This window comes from Trachemys scripta, chromosome 10 (assembly GCF_013100865.1).
Source record: "Trachemys scripta elegans isolate TJP31775 chromosome 10, CAS_Tse_1.0, whole genome shotgun sequence".
Taxonomy (NCBI): domain Eukaryota; kingdom Metazoa; phylum Chordata; order Testudines; family Emydidae; genus Trachemys; species Trachemys scripta.
The window spans coordinates 313,743-339,001 of NC_048307.1; the positions used below are offsets into that span (position 1 = coordinate 313,743).

General features: G+C 42.7%; 2 protein-coding genes across 4 annotated transcripts in view; both read right to left on the reverse strand.

Moving 5' to 3' along the window:
- Nucleotides 1-9,158, reverse strand: part of KCTD5 (potassium channel tetramerization domain containing 5) — a 49,892-nt gene extending 40,734 nt beyond the window's left edge. Inside the window, exon 1 of one of the 2 annotated variants that reach the window (XM_034783543.1) lies at nt 8,862-9,158. In XM_034783543.1, coding sequence (XP_034639434.1) covers nt 8,862-9,104 — 243 coding nt within the window. In that variant the 5' untranslated portion in view covers nt 9,105-9,158. The remainder of the gene's footprint in view (nt 1-8,861) is intronic. The other variant, XM_034783544.1, reaches the window with a different exon arrangement.
- Nucleotides 9,159-10,171: 1,013 nt separating this feature from the next.
- PDPK1 (3-phosphoinositide dependent protein kinase 1) overlaps nt 10,172-25,259 on the reverse strand; it is a 53,361-nt gene continuing 38,273 nt past the window's right edge. Inside the window, exons 10-13 of one of the 2 annotated variants that reach the window (XM_034783102.1) lie at nt 21,144-21,358; nt 20,084-20,141; nt 16,313-16,465; nt 10,172-15,716 (exon numbers count right to left, since the gene is read on the reverse strand). In XM_034783102.1, coding sequence (XP_034638993.1) covers nt 15,609-15,716; nt 16,313-16,465; nt 20,084-20,141; nt 21,144-21,358 — 534 coding nt within the window. In that variant the 3' untranslated portion in view covers nt 10,172-15,608. Of the gene's footprint in view, nt 15,717-16,312; nt 16,466-17,383; nt 19,373-20,083; nt 20,142-21,143; nt 21,359-25,259 lie in introns of those variants that run through there. The other variant, XM_034783104.1, reaches the window with a different exon arrangement.

Here is a 25,259-nt window from a genome sequence, read left to right on the forward strand (position 1 = left end):
CTTGGTTTTCACACCTCAACTGCTAGAAGAGGGCCTCATCCTCCCTGATTGAACTGACCTTGTTATCTCCAGACTGATTCTGGTCTGCATATTTATACCTGCCTCTGGAAATTTCCACCACATGCATCTGACGAAGTGGGTATTCACCCACGAAAGCTTATGCTCCAATACGTCTGTTAGTCTATAAGGTGCCACAGGACTCTTTGTTGCTTTTTACAGATCCAGACTAACACGGCTACCCCCGATACTTGATCCCAACATATTGAGACCCCTATTGAACCAAAACGTAAAAGATGTTTTCATCCTTTTGCTGTTGCTGTGAGATGGACAGGGAAGTTGATGGTTTGGGGGTATGGACTGGTACCGTACTGGAGGAATTATCAACTTCACATCACCTCAAAGAAATAGTGGTCTCCAAATAAGGAAATGGGAGTTGAGAAAAACATATCCACAATAATTGGTTCAGGGATCAAGTGCACCTTTAAACATTCTGTTTGGAAAAGGAAGAGGGCCATGAGGTCATAGATGATGATCTGTGCTTCTGCCTACAGGATCTGGATGTCTGCCCACTGAAATAAGAAGGCTGAGACAACTTCTAGTATTTGAATGGTGCTTTTCTTTTGAAGGGCTGTCAATAACGGGCCTGGGATCTCAACCTTGACTTGGAATTCTTTAATTTCTCCAGTGTCTCATCTGTGGAGACACTAAAGAAATCTAGGCCACTTCAAATGGGTTATCTTGCACCTTTTATGGACAAACCAGAACACTTTAGACAGCCAGCTCATCTGTTGGTCTGTAGTCACTACTATCCCCAAGTGGCTGTGTGCCTGAGGCATCACAGGCAGCTTTTAATGAATGCCTCTACTTTTTATAAATCAGGCATCAAGTCTTCCACCCACTTCCTTAAGCTCCTCAGGACGATGGTGCAATAAAAGGGGATCTTGTCAGACTATTACAGTACAACCTCGATATGATGGACACCAGTCTTACAAACAACCTGTTATACAGATTTTCTCCATCAGGGGTTGGGGAAAAATCACATAACAAAAGTGAAGATGAAGAAAAAATTGACCTTTCTTTCTCATCCAATATCTTCAATGCACTGGAAATAAATTTGCAGTAGTCTGAAAAAGAACAAAGCGACGCAGGACACCATACTGAAACTTATGCATTCAACCTCCTGTAATTTTGAAATGTTCAATTTCATGAACTTTTTATTTTATGAACTCCAGTGTCTACAATTAGTTAGTAAAATAGGGGTTCACTAGTGTCATATAGAGCCAGCAGAGGTGACAGAGGAATCTGACATCTGGTGCAGAGGAGCCATCTTGCCAGGGTGGTTTTTCACTCTGACCCATCTATTACTTGGGGTCATTTTACACAATTTTCCAACCTCCAATTTTTCATTTGTTTCAGAAAAGAAAAGCAAGCCCTTCAGGAGAGACTTAGTGTAATCCATCTGCCTTCCAACAAGCTGTCAGGATTGAGACTAGTGCTACTTGTAAATCCTTGTCCAATGTCCACAAAGCCTTCATGACTGCAGCCTATCTGACCAGTAAATTCAGTTCCAAGATGCCAACTAATCTACAAGTCTTTTCTTGACATCTGGAAGCATCAAACCAAGTGCATTCACAACTCTGGTGAGCAAGTCTGGGAAGGATTTAGCCTTTCCATGATGACACCAATGATATGTGTTACCACACTCTCTAGGGAAGAAGAGTTGTTTGGATTGTAGCCTATAGCCTCTTCCACAGGAACATGCTCTTAATTACCTGAGAATTTGGAATCAACTTTTAAGGGGCAGATGTGCTTTGGTAGGCTTAGAAGCTGATCTTACTAGGGTTAGTACAATATGGTGGGGAAAGACTAAGAACCTGCCTCTTAGGCCTTGGCTACACTTGCGAGTTGCAGCGCTGTAAAGCCGCCCCCAGCGCTGTAACTCACTCCCCGTCCACACTGGCAGAGCATTTGCAGTGCTGTATCTCCTTGGGTGCAGCGCTGCATGTACTCCACCTCTCCAAGAGGAATAGTGAGTGCAGCGCTGCCACTGCAGCGCTGCGGCGCCAGTGTGGCCACTCAATGCGCTGTGAATGGCCTCCAGAATTATTCGACAGTATCCCACAATGCCTGTTCTAGCCACTCTGGTCATCAGTTCAAACTCTTCTGCCCTGGCCTCAGGTAACCAACCATGTGACCGACCCTTTACATTCCCCGGGAATTTTAAAAATCCCCTTCCTGTTTGCTCAGCCCAGCGTGGCGTGGAGTGCTATCAGCAAATCTTTCCAGGTGACCATGCCTCCACGCGCCAAGCGAGCCCCAGCATGGAGCAATGGCGAGTTGCTGGACCTCATCAGTGTTTGGGGGGAGGAAGCTGTCCAGTCCGAGCTGCGCTCCAGCCGTAGGAATTACGATACCTTCGGCAAGGTATCAAAGGACATGATGGAAAGGGGCCATGACCAGGATGCACTGCAGTGCAGGATTAAAGTCAAGGAGCTGCGGAGTGCCTACCGCAAAGCCCGCGACGCAAACGGCCGCTCGGGTGCTCCCCCCACGACCTGCAGATTCTACAAGGAGCTGGATGCGATACTTGGGGTTAACCCCACCTCCACTCCGAGGACCACCATGGACACTTCAGAGTCGGGGGGGGGGAGGAGGAGGAGGAGGAAAACGGGAGTGATGGTAGTGGGCCGGATGGAGACACCCCGGAATCCCTGGAGCCATGCAGCCAGGAGCTCTTCTCAGGAGGATGGTAACCAGTCGCAGCGGCCGGTACTTGGTGGAGGACAAACAGAAGAGCAGGTTCCCGGTAAGCGTTTTTTTTCTTTCGGGAAGGAATTTTTTCGGTGCGGGCTCTTTGGGAGAGGAGGGTTAAGCATGCATGCCTAGATGCGGAATAGTGCAGGGTCCCCGCGCTGGGACCCTGTAATAGCCCTGCTCTCTGGCTGTGCAAATTCAGCCTCCAGGTGTTGAACCTCGGAGGTCCATGCCTGAGTGAAGCTTTCACCCCTCCCTTCACAAATATTATGGAGGGCAGAGCACCCGGATATAACCGCAGGGATGCTGCTTTCAGCCAAGTTCAGTTTCCCGTACAGAGATCGCCAGCGGGCCTTTAAACGGCCAAAGGCACACTCCACAGTCATTCGGCACCGTCTCAGCCTATAGTTGAACCGTTCCTTGCTGCTGTCAAGGCTCCCTGTGTAGGGTTTCATGAGCCACGGCACTAACGGGTAAGTGGGATCTCCAAGGATCACAATGGGTATTTCAACTTCCCCTACCGTGATCTTCCGCTCTGGGAAAAAAGTCCCGACCTGCATCATCCTGAATAGCCAAGTGTTCCGAAAGATGCGTGTGTCATGCACCTTTCCAGGCCAGCCTGTGTTAATGTCAATGAAACGCCCTCGGTGATCCACAAGCGCCTGGAGAACCATAGAGAAATACCCCTTCCGATTAACGTACTCGGATCCTAGGTGGGGTGGTGCCAGAATAGGAATGTGCGTTCCATCTATCACTCCTCCACAGTTAGGGAACCCCATTTGTGCAAAGCCATCCACTATTTCCTGCACGTTACCCAGAGTCACGGTTCTTCTAAGTAGGATGTGATTAATGGCCTTGCAAACTTGCATCAACACGATTCCAACGGTCGACTTTCCCACTCCAAACTGGTTTGTGACTGACCTGGAGCTGTCTGGAGTTGCCAGCTTCCAGAGTGCAATAGCCACCCGCTTCTCCAATGGCAGGGCAGCTCTCAATCTCGTGTCCTTGCGCCGCAGGGTGGGGGCAAGCTCCTCACACAGTCCCATGAAAGTCGCTTTTCTCATCCGAAAGTTCTGCAGCCACTGCTCGTCATCCCAGACTTCCGTGACGATGTGATCCCACCTCTCGGTGCTTGTTTCCCGAACCCAAAAGCGGCGTTCCACTTTGCTAAGCATGTCCGTAAATGCCACAAGCAATTTCGTGTTGTACGCGTTACGCGTCTCGATAGCATCGTCAGAATCCTCACCCTCACTCTCACTGTCACTTTGGATCTTAAGGAATAGTTCGATAGCCAAACGTGACATGTTGGCGAGACTCGTCAGCATACGTCTCAGCAGTTCGGACTCCATTTCCCGCAGACAGATCGTGCTGCACAGAAACCGTTGAAAGATGGCGCCAAAGGTGGACTGAAACAAAGGGATTTCTGGGATGCGAAGCGATGCATCACAGGGCATTGGGACAGGACCCAGAATCTCCCGCACCCACGCCCCCTTCCCACAACCCACGGCGCCAGAATGGGAAAAGGTGCTCTGTGGGATAGCCGCCCATAATGCACCGCTCCCAATAGCGCTGCAATTGCCGCAAATGTGGCCACAATAGTGCGCTGGGCAGCTGTCAGTGTGGACAGACTGCAGCGCTCTCCCTACTCAGCTGCACGAAGTCAGGTTTAACTCACAGCGCTGTACATCTGCAAGTGTAGCCAAGGCCTTAGATTGCAGACTCCAGGGCTGTGTTACCCAGGAAGGTTAGTTAGCTATAGACAGGCGCTGAAAGGACAAAGTAGATATGAATGGTTCCCATTAAGAATGCAAAGAAGGTGGAGCTTTAAACCCTGACAAAAAGGGTTATACCAAAGTAATCTGTGTTGAAGGGGAACAAAGAAAGGCATAGTTTTAGGAGCAGTAGGCTCAGAAGGGCCCTCAGGTCACAACTCTGTAGCATTTAGATGGAAATTCTTTGCTCCAAAGGGATCCTCAGCATGGGTGTGTGTGTGTGTGGGGGGGGGGGGGAATCGGATCATATTGGTCTTGGGTTCAGCTGACCAGGAGATGGATCCGGACATGGAGAGAGCAAAATAGAGTCCTCCTTGTCTGGAAAGAATATGGCCTGTTTATGCATCGGTAGACCAAAAACACAACTAAGTTTAATAAAATGGTAATAATGGCTGTCTAACTACTTGCATATCAATTGGTTAAATATCAGCCCACGTAACCAACTCTTCATTGCATAAAAACGTATTTATGTAAAATACTAATTTTAACTATCACTGTATAAAAAACTATTTGCTCTCAAAATCACTCCATTGCTAGTACAGAAAAGAAATTTCTGACCAGTTAGAAGCAGATAAATCAGAAGATATGCTGCCTCACTGTTGTGAAGGTACATGGGCCCATCCTCCTGACACACACTCAAACTGTTCCAAAGTAATATGAAATCCACCCCCACCCACACAATCACAGATTCCAAAGTAAGAAGGGATCACTGTGATTATCTAGTCTGACCTCCTGTATGACACAAGCCATAGAATTTCCCCCAAATAATTCCTAGAGAAGAACTTTTACAAAATACCCAATCTTGATTTAAAAATTGCCAGTGATGGAGAATCCACTGTGACCCTTGGTAAACTGTTTCAGTAATTATCTCACCATTAAAAATTTACCTTATTTCCCATCTGAATTTTTCTAGCTTCAAGTTCCAGCTACTGGATTATCCTATACCTTTGTCTGCTAGATTGAAAAGCCCATTACTAAATATTTGTTCCCCATGTAAATACTTACAGATTTGTAGAGATTTATAGTCATTTTCCATAGATTTCTGGGCTGTGGTGCTATCTACAAGCATATCCTAAGAGCAGGATCTTCTCAAAGCTGGATTTTCATAACTACTGTAATTTCTCCCATATCTCCTGTCCTTTACTAAAAATGTTCATCCCTTATATATGTACAAAATACTCAAAATCTTTCTGATCTTTAGAAATAAATGTCATATTTGAGTGTACAATGTAATGCTAAGTACAAGATAACTAGTTGTCTATTTTACATCCATTTTACAAACTGCCCAGTCACTGTCAAATTGTAAAAGGCCTCTCAGACCTACATTCTCATCTTCAATTTCAGCCTGACTTCAACCTTCTTTAACTAGTGAGTTACTCCTGAGAGAATTCTGTGCCAAAAAAATAAAAATTCTGCAACAAACAAATCTGTGCACAATATTTTCAAATTCTGCAAAATTCTGCCTATTTTATTTGTCAAAATAACACAATATAATCACACCACTTTCAATTATTTTTGGTCATTTATTTCAAAATACCTGTCAGTAAGTATGTCTGTAACAATACAGACAAGAAAAAAGATTCAGGAAATGTTTTTTGACAAATAGATTCCTTACTAGGCATATTAATACAGAATTCTAAGTAATAATTCATTTAAAGTAAAATACAGAACTGTATTTCCCACTCCCCTCCGAAGTAATGCAAAGGCTTGCGGGAGTCAGGGGTAACTGAAGAGCTGAGGGAGAGGGAAGTAATTGCTGGGAAAGAGCCTGGGTGTGAACTTGGAGGGTGTTGGTATGGATGGAAAAAGTGTGGAACAGATTTTTTTTTAGGGGGCAGAGGGTGTGTGTGGGGGGGAAGGATTGTTAGGGAGCTTCCTCCATGCAGACCCTGGCCGACCCCTAGCCTTTCCCATTCTGTCAAGCACCCCCTCTCCCATCCCCATGTGGCCCTGGGCCTCCACTCCCATTCAGCCTCTGCCCCAGTCTGTCCTCCCCCACTAGCCCTTATGAGCGCCATCTGAGCCCCCAGCAGCACCACAGTCTGTCTGTCTCCCGACCTGGCCTAACAGTTGCCGTGAAGAAGGCAGGTTCTTTCTCTTCCCTAGCTGGCCAGGAGCTGCTGCTGCTGCTCTGTTCTAGCGCCATAGTGCCCTCTGGTGGGCAAAAGGCAGGACTGAAGCAACTTTCCGACAGAAGCTTTTTTTCTACGCAAAAAAATTAAAAATATGCACTGCTCATTAATTATACATGCACAGAGTGGCGCAGAACTCCCCCAGGAGTGGTGAGTGGAACCAAAGTACATAGCAATGAGATAACACATGTGTGTTATTAGAGATTAACACACCGAGATCTGATAGCCTGTGCTCTTACATAATAGTTTGATTAGCAGCACTCTATCATCTTGTCATGAACTACACACAAATTACTAATTTGCAACATTTCAGGCAAAGAAATGGTTTAAACATCACAATAACAGATTCATAAGCATACTCTCCACTCTATCAAAGTCTTTAATGAAAATACTGAACAGTGTGGACCCAAGAGAGACATATATCCCCCAGTTTGACAGCAAGCCATTGATATCTACTCTTTGGAAACAGGTGCATAACTGGTTCAAAGGCTATCCCAATAGAACGCTGTCCTTGGAAGCCAAAAAAATCTTACCGCATTATAGGTGAAACCGTGTTATATCGAACCTGCTTTGATCCGCCGGAGCGCGAAGCCTCCCCCCGGAGCACTGCTTTACTGCATTATATCCGAATTTGTGTCATATCGTGTTGCGTTATATCGGGGTAGAGGTGTATTTCCATCTAAACTTCATTTCCCTAGTTTGTTTATGAAACTGTCATATGGGACAGGGTCAAATGCTTACTAAAGACTGTATATATCCCATTTACTGCTTCCTCTCTAGCCATTAGTCAGTTAACTTATCAAAGAAAATAAGTTTGGTTTGACATGCTTTGTTCTTGATAAATCCATGTTGGCTACTACTCATCTCATTATCCTTTAGGTTAGAATAAACTGATTGTTTAATAAATTGTTCCAGTATCTTTCTGGGTATCAAAGTTAAGCTGACGTGTCTATAATTGCCCAGTTTTCGTTTTTTCCCTTTTTGAAGATAGCTACTATGTTTGCCCTTCTCCAGCCCTCTGGTACCTCAACCTTCCTCTATTAGCTCCCAAAGACAATTGCTAAAAGTTCAGAGATTGCATTGGCTAGTTTCTTAAGTACTTTAAGGTGAATTTCATCGGCTCTGTCGATTTACATACATTTAACTTATCTAAATATTCTTTAAACTTGTTCTTTCCCTATTTTGATCTGAGATCCTTCCCACATTGTGAATATTAACTGTGTTAAGCATCTGGTCACAATCAACATTTTCAGTGAAGACTGAAGCCTCAAAAAAAAGCCTTCCCTATTAAGTAAATGGATCCATACTTTCCTTTTTCTAATATATTTATAGAACCTCTTCTTATTGCCCTTTCCTCCCCCCGCTTACTCATTCAGTGCCTTAGCCTTTTGGATTTTGTCTCTAATATGCTTTTTTCTCTTTTGTATTCAATGTACTCTTTTGTACAGCAATGGCATAGCTCAGTTTCAGAATTCACAAATTGTAAACTATGGGATCAAGACAATGCAAAATTAACATGACAGGATTTAAATAAAACGTCTATGCACCATGACAAATAAAAGCTTACTCAATAAATAAAAGTGACCCAGAAATTCAAATAGATACAGATCTTGTGCTCCTTTTAAGAGATTCACGTCAATAGAAATGGTCATGGGTGTGGTACAAGAACCTAAACCAATTAACTATATGGGTAGTCTGTAGGAATTGGCCTGTTCCAACCCCACAATCAACTATTGAACAGCTTCATAACAGTATATTCATATTACATAATCTTAAAGAATTCCTCTGATTATGGTACTGCAAACATCCCTGAATGTTCTGTTAGCATAAATAAGACTACCAAAGAAAAGGAAAAAAAAGAAAATAAATGCATATTTGTTCCCAAGAAATGAAACCTCATACTTCCTGCTAAACTATACGAGATTCTCTCAATCTAAAGGGGGGCATATGGAACCACTCTCTTACCTGACTGGATCGTAGGTGTCTCTCGCCCTGGACCCAGGATGGGGTGGTAACCTGACTCTTACCAAGCCATCACAAAGCAGGTCCCAGCCCCACGATCCCCCCTGTGGCTAGTCTAGGGAGGGGCCCGGCCTAACCTACCCGAACGCGGTTGGACGCGGAGCTTATGTGGCGAGAAGACTGGGACCCCCAGGGCCCGCGCGGGTTGGCCCAGATCAGGGGGTCCCTCTGTCAGTCTCACCTTGTCCGAGTCCAGGTCGGGGTCGGCTTGGCAGAGGCGGAAGAGGAAGGACTTGGGGTCCCTGCAGAGCGTCTGCCGGGTAGTGAGGAAGCAGGTGCCCCCCACGTTCAGCCGGACCCATTTACCTGGGACCCCACCCGGGGAGGGCCCAGAGCTACAGCGGCGGCAGGGCCCGCCTGTCCCCACTAGGCCAAGGACGCCCATGGAAGGAACCGGGAACTCGCAGTGATTCTCCGCCGCCATCCTCGCTGCAGCGCCGGAAGGGTCCAGTTCGTATAACGGTCCCCCGACCCCCTCGCGCGCACCGTCCTACCGGAAGTATCCGTTCGTAATACCGACTCCCCACGCCCTTCCAGCCGGAAGTGGTCAGGCAGATACCAATCCTCAGGGCAGGGAGTTCCCAGCCCCTGACTCCCTAGCTGGAAGTGCGTGTCCTGGAGACTCACCGTCCCCGCGCCCCTCTCCCGGAGAGCATCGACCCCGGCCGGCCAACGCACGCGGCTGCCAGCTGGCCTCCAGCTCACACTCCCCTCCCCCCGGCTCCTCGAGACAGGAAGTGTCCGCCCGGATTTCTGTTCCCTTCGCAGGAGTTCCCCCATCCGCCGGAAGTACCCGCGGAGAGCGCTTGTCCTTCGCCCGGCCCGGCCCCTCAGCCGGCTGCTGCGGGGGCCGCGCCAGGCCTCGCTCGGCGGGCAGGGGCCGGAGGCTGCGCCTACCCCCCGTTCCTAGCGGCTCACGGACAGGCGCACGGCGCAGAAAAAGAGGCGGGAGCCCAGGGCCTAGGACCCTACATGCTTTTATTACAAGACTATCGAGCATAAGTGAAAATTCATCATCCAGTCACTAGCTACATCTACAGCACAGAGAGCTGTCGGGCGGAGAACAAACAGTCATTAAATTATGAGATATATAAATTTTCTATTGGTCGATGATTTAATCATAATAAAGCCAGAGAAAGGTGTAAAATAGTTTACAATAATTATTCACATTCAAGGCTGTACATCAATACATACAACACCATGGCCCCGAACATGAATTCAATCCAAATAATTCATATATTAGAATTTAAATAACACAGACTGAACTAGAGGCCAATGCGAGCCAGCAAATAACTTTATAAGAATAAAAATACAAAAATGTTTATCCTAATATCACTGCATTATTTGCTTCTGTTTTTGTTTGCTTCTTAAGTTTTTGCTTTTCCTGTACATCACAGTTACAGCTACAAACCAGGTAGAGAATATTACACACATTATAACTGACTGCCACCAATCTGAAAGACAGCTAACATCTATCAAAATTGATTATAGTTCCTAGTTTGTTTGGTTTTTTTGTTAGACAGATACAGCAGTTGTGAGTCCTGCCACAATTTAGGAGACTGCCATATCCAATCAAATTCAGTACATAAGCAATTTCAATCAGCAACTATCCCCATTCACTGTCACTCAAACAGACTGGACTTGCATGCTTCAGCCAGTTTAAGAAATAAGTTTTCCATTTCTAAATTGTTCACTGTTTATAGCTGTGTTTCTTCCAAGACAGTGCAAACACATTATAGGGAAATGCAGTTTACCAGTTTGATTATAAATTTCCCATTTTAGCTGAAAATACACTGCTCTGGGTCAAAGAGAAATACTTACCTGCAAGCTGACTGAAGGAAGTATCTATAGACAGACATTTTCTGGGCCATGAGGCATTGCAGAAGTGATTCATAGTTTAATTAGTAAAATATTGGCCTAAAGACAAAATGGTTGAAGTATTCACCAAATGCTTCAAGTAGTATAAATACCACACCCATGTGTACACATCAGTTCTTTTTAAAATACTAGCTCGAGGAAGAGAGTTACGTGTAGCATCCCCAAAGCCCAGCTTTAGCAAATCATGTATCTCCTTTCCCCAGCTAAGACATTAATAATAAATGTCTTATTCCCATAGGAAACTACTCAGACTAACAAAGAATCTCATCACAGATGGAAAGAATTACAGCTATGTGGTCCAGTTGGAATACTCAGCTCCCAGTCAGGATTTGGGGTGAAAGAACTTCATTATTTAAGCTACTGCTTTCTTTATGGCGCAAATGTTTTTGAGCCAACAGGACCTATATCTCCAAAATATGTATATGGCCCTTCACAAAAAGACTCCTTGGTCCAGCATGAATAGTCAAAATTTGGAAGTGGGTGAGTATAAAATATTGCCCATCCAGCCATAGTTCTTCATAGCATTTGCATCATGTAATATCCCCCCACTTCACCCATACATACAAACACAGCTGCACACACACACACACTTTCAGTGTTTGTCTTTTAGGTTGCAGGAGACATATAGACAATAGATTTATGTATTATTTTAAAATGGAGGATTTTTATCACTGATAATTAAACTTGGGTTTCTAAAGTCAACAAAAATGAATAGGAGAAATATTTCTCTTCAGTGTGTGAGGGCTAAGTCCACAGGATCCTTTGAAAGTGCCCAATACAGAAGGCATCAGTGTCCAACATTACCATCCCTCATATCACAGCACAAAAGCTGAAGCATGGATATAAAACTTTTACCCACCCCTCAGGAAGTTTTCGGGAGCTGTATCTAGCAGAATTGCTACACAGTTCAACAGCATTATGGGACAATAGCAATGCTGCATAGTTCTCAAGATGCCTTAGAGACTCCAACTTCGTTAGTACAGCGCCTCTTAAGACTGTTGTGGTACACTGCTCGTGATAGGTACAATAGATCGTCTAAAGCAGAAAAACAATGCTTATGTGAGCTATAACTTAACTGTCCTTAAAATAAACCCTGCTCAGAAGAGGGCTTAGGGCATTGCTTTATCACCATTTGCCTCAAACTCTCAGCCTAGCCAAAAAATCTTGAACATGCCCTGATATTTTTAAAGCTATACAGCAGACAAGACTGGGTCAATATCCCACAGGAAAAAGGAAAGTGGGTTAAGTATCCTTTCTAGCACCAATCCCACTGCCTTTTCTTCAACCAGATTCCATTCAATGGAAAGCAGGCCCATCACCAGAGTTGAGTACCCTTCTGGGAGTCTGATCTCAAACTAAATGTCTCCTAATCTGAATCACAGCCACACTGACTCACAATCTTTCTGGAAATCTTGGTAATTGTAGCTGGGAAAGGAGAGTGAATGAATCAGTAGGCTCTACATTCCTTGCCCCAAATATCTTCAAGAACAATGAGCTGCTAGTGGCCAGCTACACTCTCCCCTCTGGAGATCATATGATTACAGTATGGAGACTTCTAAATGGCCTGCTCTCAGCCCTAGAGCAGGCCGTTTAGCATACTCTATGCACTCTTCTCCATGCATTCTCATGAATGGCTGAGTGTGTTCTCACACAAGGCATTCAACTGCTTTGTCCACGAGGACATCACTACACTGAGATATACTTATCCAATGCAGGAACCACTCCACCATAGTACATAGCACTTCCTGATATGTCCGTAAGCAGCATGCACGTGGACTTTACCCATTCCACATGACAGCCTTTGCCTTATCCTCCCATAGTATAAATCTTCCACTAGCATACCCCTAGTCACAGAAAAGTGACTGGGGGAAGCCTCGCCCAGAATAGTTTTGGTCCCCTCCTCCAAGTGCAACAGCAAGGAGCAGCCTTTTCTAGCCTATTCTCCTCTTCACTGGAGGGGAAACATGGGGATGAAGTAGTTTCACTTGACTTGCTCTCCTCCAATAAAGCAGAGATTAAGGACGGCAAGCCTCTGGCTCAGCTTTTGCCCCCTTCCACTGCAAAAGGAAGTCCATTCCTCAGTGAAGGTTTGTGAATTACGTTTTAGACTGAGTCCAAATAATCTGAGAAAAAAATAGAATGAAAACAACATTTTTTGGAAGCCGATTTTGTTATTTGTGAGGTTTTGCCTACTATAGAAGGTAGTGCTCAATATTGTAACTTGTTCTAGATAGAGAATAATAGCTAACACTACTCAGCTTTTTTCATGGGCCATAACCCTACCTGCGGAGCATGGCTTAATAACGAGGAACATGAATATGCAGAGGAGACAGAGCTTAGTGCAGGAGTCCGCCTGGAGAAGTTTCTAACTGCAATACTGTAATTTTTAAAAGAGCAAAGTACCCCACAATGCAAACACCCAACTTTGCAGACTCTCACATTTACTATCTACACAGCAATGACTGCAATCATTCTTGCTTTCTTTCACAAGAGACCTTCTTTGGGTGAAAGTAGTGTGTGTGCAGGATCAGATGTTATAGGGACAGTTTAAAAAAAAAAAAAAAGTGGGCAGAAAGAGAAAAAGATTTTTCTGAATGACAAGAGGGGTTGCTAAACTATTTGATGTTACAGAAAACGTGTTTAGAGAAAGAACAGGATCATGTAATCAGGGGAAATAAATAAGTTTATGGATGCTATTCTAGCCTCTGTTCAAATTAGTGGAATCATTGCTAAACTCCGTAACAAGCCACCACTTTGCAAAGCTGTGTTTTGCTTGGAGATGCCACACTTAAAGTAACAGCAGTAAATATGTTTGAGCTGCTGTACAGCTCCACCACGACCAAGCTCTTCTACAGAAGGCAAGAATAGTACTTGCCTATAGCGCAGTGCTACAGACTTGTAATCCAGAACCTGCTGCACTGCCTCAGATAGAGTTGACATACAGGTGACGTGGATAGTTTGGTACTAACAGGTATCCATTGCCACAAACTCAAAAAAAAAGCAATACTGTATTATCTTGGCTGTGATGTTGGCTATGGAGTTAATATAATTGTAGGAGTCCTGTGTTACTTTAAGAACTTAGTGGCAAGTGGTTTGCCTTTGGAGTAGGGGTGAAGTTACTTTCAGACTAGCATCTGATTTTAACAGGAGGAATATCCTCTACTTTTCCCTTTATGCCAGGAGCCTGTGAGGCACTGTACCCCCTCATCCTCCCCGCAAAAATATGACCATGCATGTTAGTGAATTTGTTGTAGAGTATTGGTATGGATTCTTTTCTACAGGATCTAACTACACACTGGTACTTCTTCAAAAACAATTAGGAGGAAAGTAGCAACTTAATCAGACTCTCCTTTAAGGATCTGAAAATACTGATATATTGAACTGTTACACAACAGGCCTCTTTAGGTGCATATGGAAAATCTAGCATTGCTTGGTTACTCCTAGGACATTCAGACTAACCACAAAAATGGAATCCACCAATGGGCTTGACACAACAGCAGGGTGATCCTCCTTTGAGGGAGACTGGGGGTGGTGGGGAGAGAAGTACTTTGTACAAAAACAATTGAAGTGGCAAAGGAGCAAAAATGAAAGATTTCTGAAAATGATGAGTGAATAGATGTGGTATTTATACTGCTTTAGACATGAGGGAGGAATGTCTTTGTCCAGGCATGGGCATGCTCTTTCCAGGGGATCTGGTTACCCAAAAGCACAGATATATGGAAAACACTATTAGAGAAGTTACTTTTAACATGTACAAAGCAAAGTCTTTGCTGTGTCACAGGAAATGTTTGACCACAACAATTTAATTTGAAAAAGGATGAAGCAGACCGATATGAAACAAACATTTATAGATATGACTAGAGTACCATACATTTTCTCCTTTGATTCAACATTTTCATTTGAACTTCCAACTATTCAGATTAGTGTATAAGCTTATTGTATTTAAATGGTTTAAAATATTTTCAGAATTGCTAAAAGGTCTGCAAGTTGTTTGGCCAATGACCAGGACAAGAATATTTGTACACCTCATTATACAAAGAGACAAATCAAGTCATCAATTGTACATCAAAGTTTTCACTCTTCCTTCTCTACCCAAGTAAATAGGTTGGCCCCACTAAAATGCACAGTACATGCATACCCTGGAAAGAAAGCTACTTGCCCTCATCTCCTGAAAAGCTGAAGAGTCTAATTACTACCTCAATAGTAACATTTTATACTAACTGGTTAATTTAATTTAGTTAGTATTAATTAAAAGCATGCTGGTAAGTTTATTGTTCCTTGATTAAACTTGTAAATGCATCAAATTAAAATTCCTTATTTAAAATTTTATGAACTTCAAAAGCCAAAATTTCAATTTTAGAAATTTCAGTGCCACGTTCAGCATTTTACTTTCTTACAACCTGTATCATCGGTGTCTGACTGCCAGACACATACATCTGATTTACTCACATAATTATAATAAGTACCACGGAAATCCTGCAACCAGAATTATATTAGGAGTTATGCAAGGGTGCAACTGACCTGACTGCAAATGCCAGATACCAGTTAGAAAAGAAAAAAAAGAAGGCGGGGGGGGGAAGGAAAGTAGAGAGGAGGTGCTGGTTACACCTCAGCAGAAGCATTAAAAGCTCCCTGATGAAATACAGTTTAATGATCATCTGAAAGTCACAGAAATAATCCCAGCCCCATAAAGTGTAGGACTGGTACATGATCTGGGGTGTATGCGTGTAGATCAGTTTTAACTGATCTTAAATGAAGCTGGTAATGCAAAGTCTATCCATTAGTTTGCAGCAGAAATAGAGCTGAAGTGCACAAAAGCAAGATCCTCACTTCAACGATATGCATGTGGAAGCCTTAACAGAAGCACAAAGAGCAAGCAAAGCGACCCTGAATTCCATTTGTGTTTGTCGTTTTTAAAAAAAACAAAATATTTCAGACATATGCTTCCCCTTGAGATGGATCATAGATGGGTTGGGAAGATTCCTCTGATCGGCTGCACATGGAGTTCTAGCAGCAAGTAGGGAGACTGGGACATTTTGGATGAGCTTTACTATTTAGCAGCATTCTGATGATATCTGTGCCGCCAAACTTCATGTATCTTTTTGCACCATTTATGAGCATTCCCACTTGGGTCCATCAGGTAATATGTCCTGTTAGGCTACAAGTAAATAATAGTTTAATGACTATTTCAAAAACAAATAAAACAAGAAACAGAAAAAAACCCCACAAATATTCTACTGGTAGCAAGAAAACTAATTCAGAATTAAATGATTATAAATCTGTTCAGGAACATATTAATTAATATCAATTGTAGTAATACAGCAATGTACATTATTTCTGGATAACTGTACAGTTGGTAAATGACCATTTTTCCATTTAAGATATGTAGACTGATTAACTGATACAGTAAGTCATTGGCACAATTTTAGTCAGTTGCAATATGCAAGAGCGCTTTGACTATTTTGAAGAGACCAATATGAAATCAAACTCAAAGCATTTCTTTCTAATACACACAATCCATTTAAAGTTTATATTTCTTTGTTAAAAAAAATTTCAATCCTCTCTTTTCATAAAAACACACTAATACCAGCAACCTAGCATTCATGAATAACTCTAAAAATCTTTGTAGTACACAGGCAATGAAAACATTTCTATAAACAAAAAGTTCCAATTTCATTTCCAATAATTTATTAAAGAAAATTGATTAAAATTTTATTAAGACTTTTGGGAAAAACCCTAAAGATAGTCACTTACTGTATGAACAAAAAAGGTCTTAAAATTCTTGGCTTCTGGTCGCAGCTCTAGTGACCATGGAATTTCTCCTTTCAGAACTTTGTTGACAGGATCCACATAATAGAGATGGGGCCCTTCAGTGAGCAATAATTGGCGCCGACGAGCAAACAATCCCTGACAAGGAGAACAGTAGCAGCAACACCAAGTGTATCAAGGCAAAGGAAGAAATGAATTACTATTAGATCTATTCTCTCAGAGCTCTGGTGTGTGTGTTTTTCTCACTTCCCCCTGCCCCACAACCCTCTTAAAGCATGTGCTTAAGTCATAGTGATGTCAGTGGGCTTTAGCACTTGCTTACATGCTTTCCTGAATCACAGCCTTAATAAAGAGCAGGGAACAACTGCCTTCAGTATTTATTTATCTTATCAGGAATCTGTCAAATCCTTGTAAGTGTACTGGCAGGCAGCACAATCACTATATAATGTATGCATTCTAGTATTTGTGCTCACTGATAAAACTAATATTTTTATTATAGATGGATAAAGTAATATGGGATTCTTATTCTCTCAGGGCATCGTTATAGAAACAGAGTTAATATAGGTTGGCTAATTTCAGAGTTGGGCTTCTAGTAAGTTTCTGAATTTATTACAGTTTCAAAGTGTTAGAACATAAGAATGGCCACACAGGGTCAGACTAATGATCCATCTAGCCAAATATTCTGTCTCTGACAGTGGTCAGTGCCAGTTGCTTCAGGCAGTTGGAAGTTTAGGGATACATGGAACATGGGGCTGCACCCCTGACCATCTTGGCCAATAGCTGTTGATGGACCTATCGTTCACAAATTTATCTAATTCTCTTTTGAACCAATTTATACTTTTGGCTTCACAACTTCCCCTGACAACAAGTTCCACAAGTTGACTGTGTGTTATGTGAAGTACTTCCTATGTTTCTTTTAAACCTGCTGCCTATTAATTTCATCAGGTGACCTCTAGTTCTTGTGTTATGTGATCACCCTAGCCCACGTGCATGCTGACTCTCTCTCTCTCTCACACACACACACACACACACACACACACACACACACACACACACACAAAGAATTCTAACAGATTGGTGAGGCATGATTTCCCTTTACAAAAGCCATGTTGACTCTTCCCCAACATATTGTGTTCATGTGTGTGAGATAATGCTGTTTTTTAACCATAGTTTCAATTAATTTGCCTGATACTGAAGTTAGGCATACCAGCCTGTAATTGCCAGGGTCGCCTTTGGAGCCTTTTATAAAAAAAATCCAGCGTTACATGACGTGTGTGTGTGTGTGTGGGGGGGGGGGTGTTAAAAAAACATTACACACACCCTTTTTAAACTAATATATTTGGAAGGTAATACCAACAAGACACTTGTATGTGCATGCAACATTAGCAGTCTCAGTCCCACAAAGAAACTAAGTCCTGTACAAGTTAATAAAAATAAGTTAAAAAATGACTAGACTAATACAACATCACTAACTTTACATAAAAAGTTTGCCCCTTCCTCACCTGTTCCCCTTCTTGTCCACTCTCCACTTTGTCTTTGCCTACATCAAATGTAACTTGCATTTTAAGTAATTTTGGCAGGGACTGAGTTTGCCTGTGAAGCTCACATAGCACTGTATAAACAATTTCTGCTTCTTGACTATATTCTTGTATGCATCTCAGTGCATTTCTGTTGAAGTGTCAATATAACCAGCATTTTAAATAGTTAACCTCGTGACACCGTACCCCATATTCGTCAGTGATATTATTAGGATATGATTATGGCATAAAATACATCATAATTATGCAAGATGCGTCATGTGAGGTGTCATTGGAAAGGTTATGATTTACTGACTATGATTATCATATTTGTATGCATGTACCATTTTTGTATCTGAAGTTAGGAATATTGACAATGTATGTATGTGTTTACACCTGGGGAACACCCACTAGACAAGATGCTTTCATTCTGAAAAGCTGTGTGGGGAAGGGCCATTACAGAAAACAACAGGCCTTAGAAAAAACTTATCTCCCAGCTGGGGGCCTTCCTGAGGACGCTGCAGACAGCCTCCAAGTCATGGCTGCTGTGACACTACAGGGACATGTGACCAGGTCACTTGGTGCTGGACTCCATCTTGGGATATCAGTATTTTTCCACTGACTGGCGTGGGACCCAAGCACTGAAAGGGTTCCCGCCATATGCAAAAACTATATAAGGCAGGAGAATAGCATCATCTTGGTTTTTCATTGACTCCCCACTCAAAGAGACTCCTGGAAACACCCGAGGAACTGAGGAAAGTGCTTGACCTAGGCTAAAGGGATTTTTAGCTTGTGAATGGAACACCTGGGGATTCCAAGTTGCAAGGAGGGGAAGCTTGCCCCTTAATCTGCAGCCTGCTTGTATCATCACTTAGGGTGAGAATTTGCTATTCATATCCGATCTCTGTAGTATATTAAGCTTAGTTTGCATGTATTGTTTATTTGCTAGGTAATCTGCTTTGATCTGTTTGCTATCTCTTATAATCACTTCAAATTTATCTTTTGTAGTTAAATAAACTTGTTTTTGCCCTGTCTAAAATCAGTGTGAGAGAGTCATAACTTGGGGCAGAAAGCTGTTGTGAATTCCTCTCCACATTTAGGGAGGGGATGAATTTCATGAGCTTACGCTGTATTTTGAGTTTACACTCGGAGGGAGGGTAGGGGTGTGTGAAGGAGATGAGTAGCTAGGAAGTTCCCTAGGTGGAGCCTTCCCATGCAGGGCTGATCACAGCAGCTGCATGTAACTGCAGCTGGGTGTGTCCCGTCCCTACCTGTATGTGTGCTGGTGAAAGTGCAGACTGGTCACAGCAGTACAGTGTAAAGGGAACCCAGGCTGGTGGGTCAGGGGGGCTCAGTGGAACCTCAGTTCCAGGTGGCACCCCGGGGGGAACCCATCAGAAACCTCATCAAAGTTCCAAGAGGACTTTAAAAATAAAACTGCTGGTTATATAGACATTGTAGCAGAGCAACATCCTTTTCAGATATTTTCGCTCCCTGCACAGCGGTGAGCAGTCACAACAATGGACTTCTGGAGAGAAAATGCAGAGTGACATGTAAGTAGATAATGACTGGGGTGAAGACACTGTATTTGTAGGCAGCAGACCATGACAACTAACGGGCCAGTTAAGTGACAACAGCCTTATATTTAAAATATCTAAATTGATTTTAATGCCACCTCTGCCACTCTCTACAGAGTAGCCCAAAGTCAGATGTAGGATAGAGGGAAAGAAAGTGGAGTTGCTCTTAGAATGAGAGACTGTTTCATTCTACCTCAGAAGGATTAAAAACTACACTGAGGACAATAATGGCCTGTATTCTAGTTTCAAACATTAGCAGCCCAACAACACACACAGCAAACATCAATATCAAGAACAACTGAAGACTGAGTGTCATGCTGGACTAATCAGATTGATAAAGGAGAAGAGAAGACATCTCCATTCACAGTTGATTACAAATTGGAAGCACCATCAGCTAATCTGACTGCAGCTTTTGTCCAACCAAGAGTGTACCATAACATTTTTTTTTTTTAAAAAGGAAAGATATTAAATTTGTGAAAAGCTGTTTGCTAGGCAATGTTATGACATCTTTTATAAAAGGAAAAATAGATTTTGGACAGAGCTAACAAACCTATACAAATCAGGTAACTCCAAAGACCGGTTCCTTAGCAATACATCTCTCGGGGTGCAACTGCAAGAACAATGACATTTTACATCATGACAGACAGGATAATGAAACTTACCTTTCTTTTATCTACTGGACCCATTTTTAGTATTAAGTTGTTTTCTACAAACTGGTGCCTAACAAGAAAAAAAGAAAAAAAAAAAAAAAAGAATGATCATCATTACAGAAGCACCCCTGCCCCTCCTCCCCCCAATGTAACCACAACTACCCTAGTTATCGTTTTCTTTTTCTTTCAAATCTATCTGGGATATTTCTAAAGATCCACTGCCTTGGAATCTTTAAAAAGTTCCAATCTCTCTCTATAGGTCTCCCCTTTCTGTTCATGAGCCATGCATATAACTTTAGATACACCTCTACCCCGATATAACGTGACCCAATATAACACGAATTCGGCTATAACGCGGTAAAGCAGTGCTCCGGAGGGGGTTGGGGGGGTGGGGACTGCGCACTCCAGCGGATCAAAGCAAGTTCGATATAACTTGGTTTCACCTATAATGCAGTAAGATTTTTTGGCTCCCGAGGACAGCATTATATCGGGGTAGAGGTGTATTAGATGAATTTCAACCCTATCCCAAAAGGATTTGCTAGATATCAGTAGGTTATAATTTATTTTCAACTTAATTCCTACTGTGACAAGACTGATGGATTGCACCTGTTATTGATTGTATAATCTGAAAACAGTGGGGCTGTGGAGGTGTGACTGAGCTTAATTTAGCTTGAAGAGCTTAATTATTGGTGCCCATATACGAGAAGCAAAGAATCATGCTGTTTTCAGACCTCAGATTGATTTTACAAGAGTAGCAGATAAAAAAAGCCTCTCTTTATTGTTTAGCTGAGTTCATTTGATATGGAGTCAGAGAGAAAACACAATCCAGTATATATATATGACACTGACACACATCCATTTTTCAGATTATCACTGCACATTATTCTTAAAGTGGTACTAGCAAAAATCTTTAGTCAAGAAAAGCATAATTACTAATGAAATCATTAACTGTTCAGCTACTAGGATTCTGATAAAGATGAATATGAACCAAGGCAAGAATGGATGGTTTACTGTTTTGTAGATTCCTTATTACTGCAAAAAAATCACAGATCAACCACTTTAAACACCTTACCATGGATTTCCACCAGCCTGTTTTGCCAGTAGTAGTCTCTTCTCATCTTCAGAAAACTGCAAGTCCAACTCAAAGGAGTTATTGTCAAGATCGTGAATGTACTGTTCTATGTTCCCTGATGTTTGTGGGTGACTGGTCTCTGGGGCAGATAGTGAAGGGGAGGATGCCGAACCAGAAACTTGCATGCAACCAAATTGACTCAGGAGATTGTCGTACTAAAGAAGGAAAAATTATTAAAACAAATTTTAGTCACTTGTTTTTTTTAATAAAGAGTGATATTCAACATTTTTATAGAATACACCGAAAAGCTGTTTTTAACTCTAAAGTTTGACTGCTGATTTGCTACGATTCAAATACATCACTGTCACAAAGTTGGGTTAGAGATACCAGTATGTTAAGCAAAAGCTTAAAACAAATCAGGTAATTTATTACTTGTGTAATACATGACAGAAAGCCAGTCATGTTTCAACGTCATTCAAAATGGAATTAAAAACAACTCAATAGGCTAAGTATTTGGAAGCGGTGGATCTTTAATTTTAGGAATGTCACTAGAATCATACATTGTCTTTCCCACCTCTAGCTTTTATGGCTGTGTTCTGTTTGTCACAATCTAATACAAATATTATTATTTAACTCTTGTATAGATTTTCATCCATAGATCTCAAAGTACTTTACAAAGGAGAATAAATATGAGGTCATCCACTTCCATTTTGATTTGTCTCCAGGAATGATGCTTCCATAATCTCTAAGACTATTCCATATCCAAACACATCTTATTAGGAATTTTCATTTGCCAGTTTCATCTCACTACTCCTAGTTATTTGGTCTTATTATTTGTTAAGCACTGTGCACCATAAGAGAAGAGCTAAGAGTACCCCATAAGAGGTATAACAACAGGTAGGTCTCTTACATACCCTGGAACTCTGGGAGGTATAAAGGGGTAGAATCCACAACACTACTTAGGTACCTACACACAGATCTAGGTACCTAAATCCCATTTTTAGGTGCCTAGATCCCCCACTGTGATCCACAAAACTCCTACTGAATTCTGTAGGTGCCTAAACTCACTTGGCACCTAAATTTGTGTCTTTAGGCATACATGCTGCTGCCTCACTCTAGGCGTTGGACACCCATCTCCCACCTGAGCCTCAGGGGAAGACAGGCATTCAGATGCCTAACTTGCCCAATTTGATAGCCACACCTAGAGGGTGCCTGCTGGATCAGGTCCCCTTAAAAAAAAAAAAATTGAGGAGGTGGTTGGCTGCTGCTGCCACCACGGCCCACCTTGTAACTTTTAGTCCAGTGGTTACAGCACTTGCCTGGGATGTGGGAGACCCAGGTTCAATTTGGCTCTCTGCTAGAGCAGGAAAAGATTTGAACAGGGTCTCCCCTATCTTCAGAGAGTGCTTTAACCATTGAACTATGGGATATTCTGATGTGGGTACTTTCTCAGTTTCTCTTGTTGAAGCTTTGCCCTTGAGGATAAAGAAAGAATGATTGGAGCGGGGAGACTTGAACCAGGGTCTCCTGACCCCTGAATGTGTGCTCTGACCACTGGACTACAGAGCCCTTCCTACACTCGCTCTCTCTCTCTCTGACCCAAACACTTTTTCTTTATTCACTATGGACCATCTTAAACAGGAGAGATTGAGGTACTCTAACCAATGGGCTAAACGTTATAAGGTAAGCAGTTGCGCCAGCACCTGCAAAACAGCTGGTGGTAGTGGTTGCATGGAATGAGGCAGGTGCCTAAGTCATTCCCACAAGAACCTACATAAATACCTAAGCCAGGAGTCAGATTCCTGTTCATAGATCTCTAGCAGATCTAGGTGTCTTCCTGCAGTCTAGATGCAAGTGCCTGTTTCTGAGAAAGGGAAGTGGCTTAGAACAACAGCCTCTCCCACTGGCTAGACCAGGCAAGGAGCTGCCTAGTGTGCTGGTTTTTGTTGATTGCATTTTAAGGTGCCTATCTCTCCCCATTCATTGGGCTATAAGGTGGATAGAAAGCTGGCTAGATCGTCGGGCTCAGTGGGTAGTGATCAATGGCTCCATGTCTAGTTGGCAGCCGGTATCAAGCGGAGTGCCCTAAGGGTCGGTCCTGGGGCCAGTTTTGTTCAATATCTCATTAACGATCTGGAGGATGGCGTGGACTGCACTCTCAGCAAGTTTGCAGATGACGCTAAACTGGGAGGAGTGGTAGATACGCTGGAGGGTATGGATAGGATACAGAGGAACTTAGACAAATTAGAGGATTGGGCCAAAAGAAACCTGGTGAGGTTCAACAAGGACAAGTGCAGAGTCCTTCAATTAGGATAGAAGAATCCCATGCACTGTTACAGACTAGGGACCGAATGGCTAGGCAGCAGTTCTGCAGAAAAGGACCTAGGGGTTACAGTGGACGAGAAGCTGGATATGAGTCAACAGTGTGCTCTTGTTGCCAAGAAGGCTAATGGCATTTTGGGCTGTTTAAGTAGGGGCACTGCCAGCAGATCGAGGGACGTGATCATTCCCCTCTATTCGATATTGGTGAGGCCTCATCTGGAGTACTGTGTCCAGTTTTGGGCCCCACACTATAAGAAGGATGTGAAAAAATTGGAAAGAGTCCAGTGGAGGGCAACAAAAATGATTAGGGGGCTGGAACACATGACTTTTGAGGAGAGGCTGAGGGAACTGGGATTGTTTCATCTGCAGAAGAGAAGAATGAAGGGGGATTTGATAGATGCTTTCAATTACCTGAAACGGGGTTCCAAAGAGGATGGATCTAGACTGTTCTCAGTGGTACCTGATGACAGAACAAGGAGTAATGGTCTCAAGTTGCAGTGGGGAAGGTTTACGTTGGATATTAGGAAAAACTTTTTCACTAGGAGGGTGGTGAAGCACTGGAATGGGTTACCTAGGGAGGTGGTGGAATCTCCTTCCTTAGAGGTTTTTAAGGTCAGGCTTGACAAAGCCCTGGCTGGGATGATTTAGTTGGGGATTGGTCCTGCTTTGAGCAGGGGGTTGGACTAGATGACCTCCTGAGGTCTCTTCTAACCCTGATATTCTATGATTCTATAGTGAAGTTAGGCACCTAACTCTACTGTGTGGATCAGAGTGTTGTTTCTGTGATTTTCTAAGAGCCCAATTGTTAGGCACCATGATGCTCATCATAGTAATACCGAATCCCTTTGTGGATTTCACCCACTGTCTTTTGATGCTCCTGCTGTGCAGTGTCCACACCACTCCTCATCCAGCAGAGGGTTTAACAGCCATATCTGAGCTTGTAATTTCAATCCAATCTGCTTTCAGTAAACATCTCACACCCTGTCTACTAGTAAAAGGAGAAAAGTTCCACAAGTGGGGAGCACAATGAGAAAGCTTTGGAAGGAATTCCAATGACACAATGGAACAATCAATAACTTCTGTTTGGAGGTTCAGAAGGAACAAGGAAACTATGACAACATTTTAGAAATAAAGGCCCCCACCCATTCAATGCCATAAACTTCTCAAGAGAGACAAGGTGGGTGAGGTAATATCTTTTATTGGACCAACTTCTGTTGATGAGAGAGAAAAGCTTAACTTTCAAGCTACCGAGAGCTCCTCTTCAGGTCTGGGCTCTGTGGTAGCTCAAAAGCACATCTCTCTCACCAAAAGAAGTTGGCCCAATAAAAGATACTACCTCACTCAGCTTGTCTCTAATATCCTGGGACCGACAGGGCTACAACAATACTGCATAAAACTTCTCAAGTAAGATTGATGTGCTTTTACTGATTGCTACTAACTTCTGCATACATTTCTGAGGATTCAACTGAATGCATTTGAACTGCTGTTTATAAGCAAATGCCACCAATATATGGAAATTGCATTAGTTCCTCAGCTCCTAATGATTGCAGTCAAGGTTTGCACTTGTTTAACAGAAACAGGTGAGTGCATGTGAAGATTGGAGGTTACACTAATCAGAGAAACTATTAATCCTCAGAGTAGAAGGGTTAATCTTACTAACCTTTCTCCTTGTCTTAGGATAGTTTCTCAAGTAAACAGGTACCATTCTTAAAAAAAATTTTCCTGGTGAATGCTGAACACACATCTTAATTGGTAGTGAATCTTTTTAACGCTGATTTCCTGTGATCTCTTGCA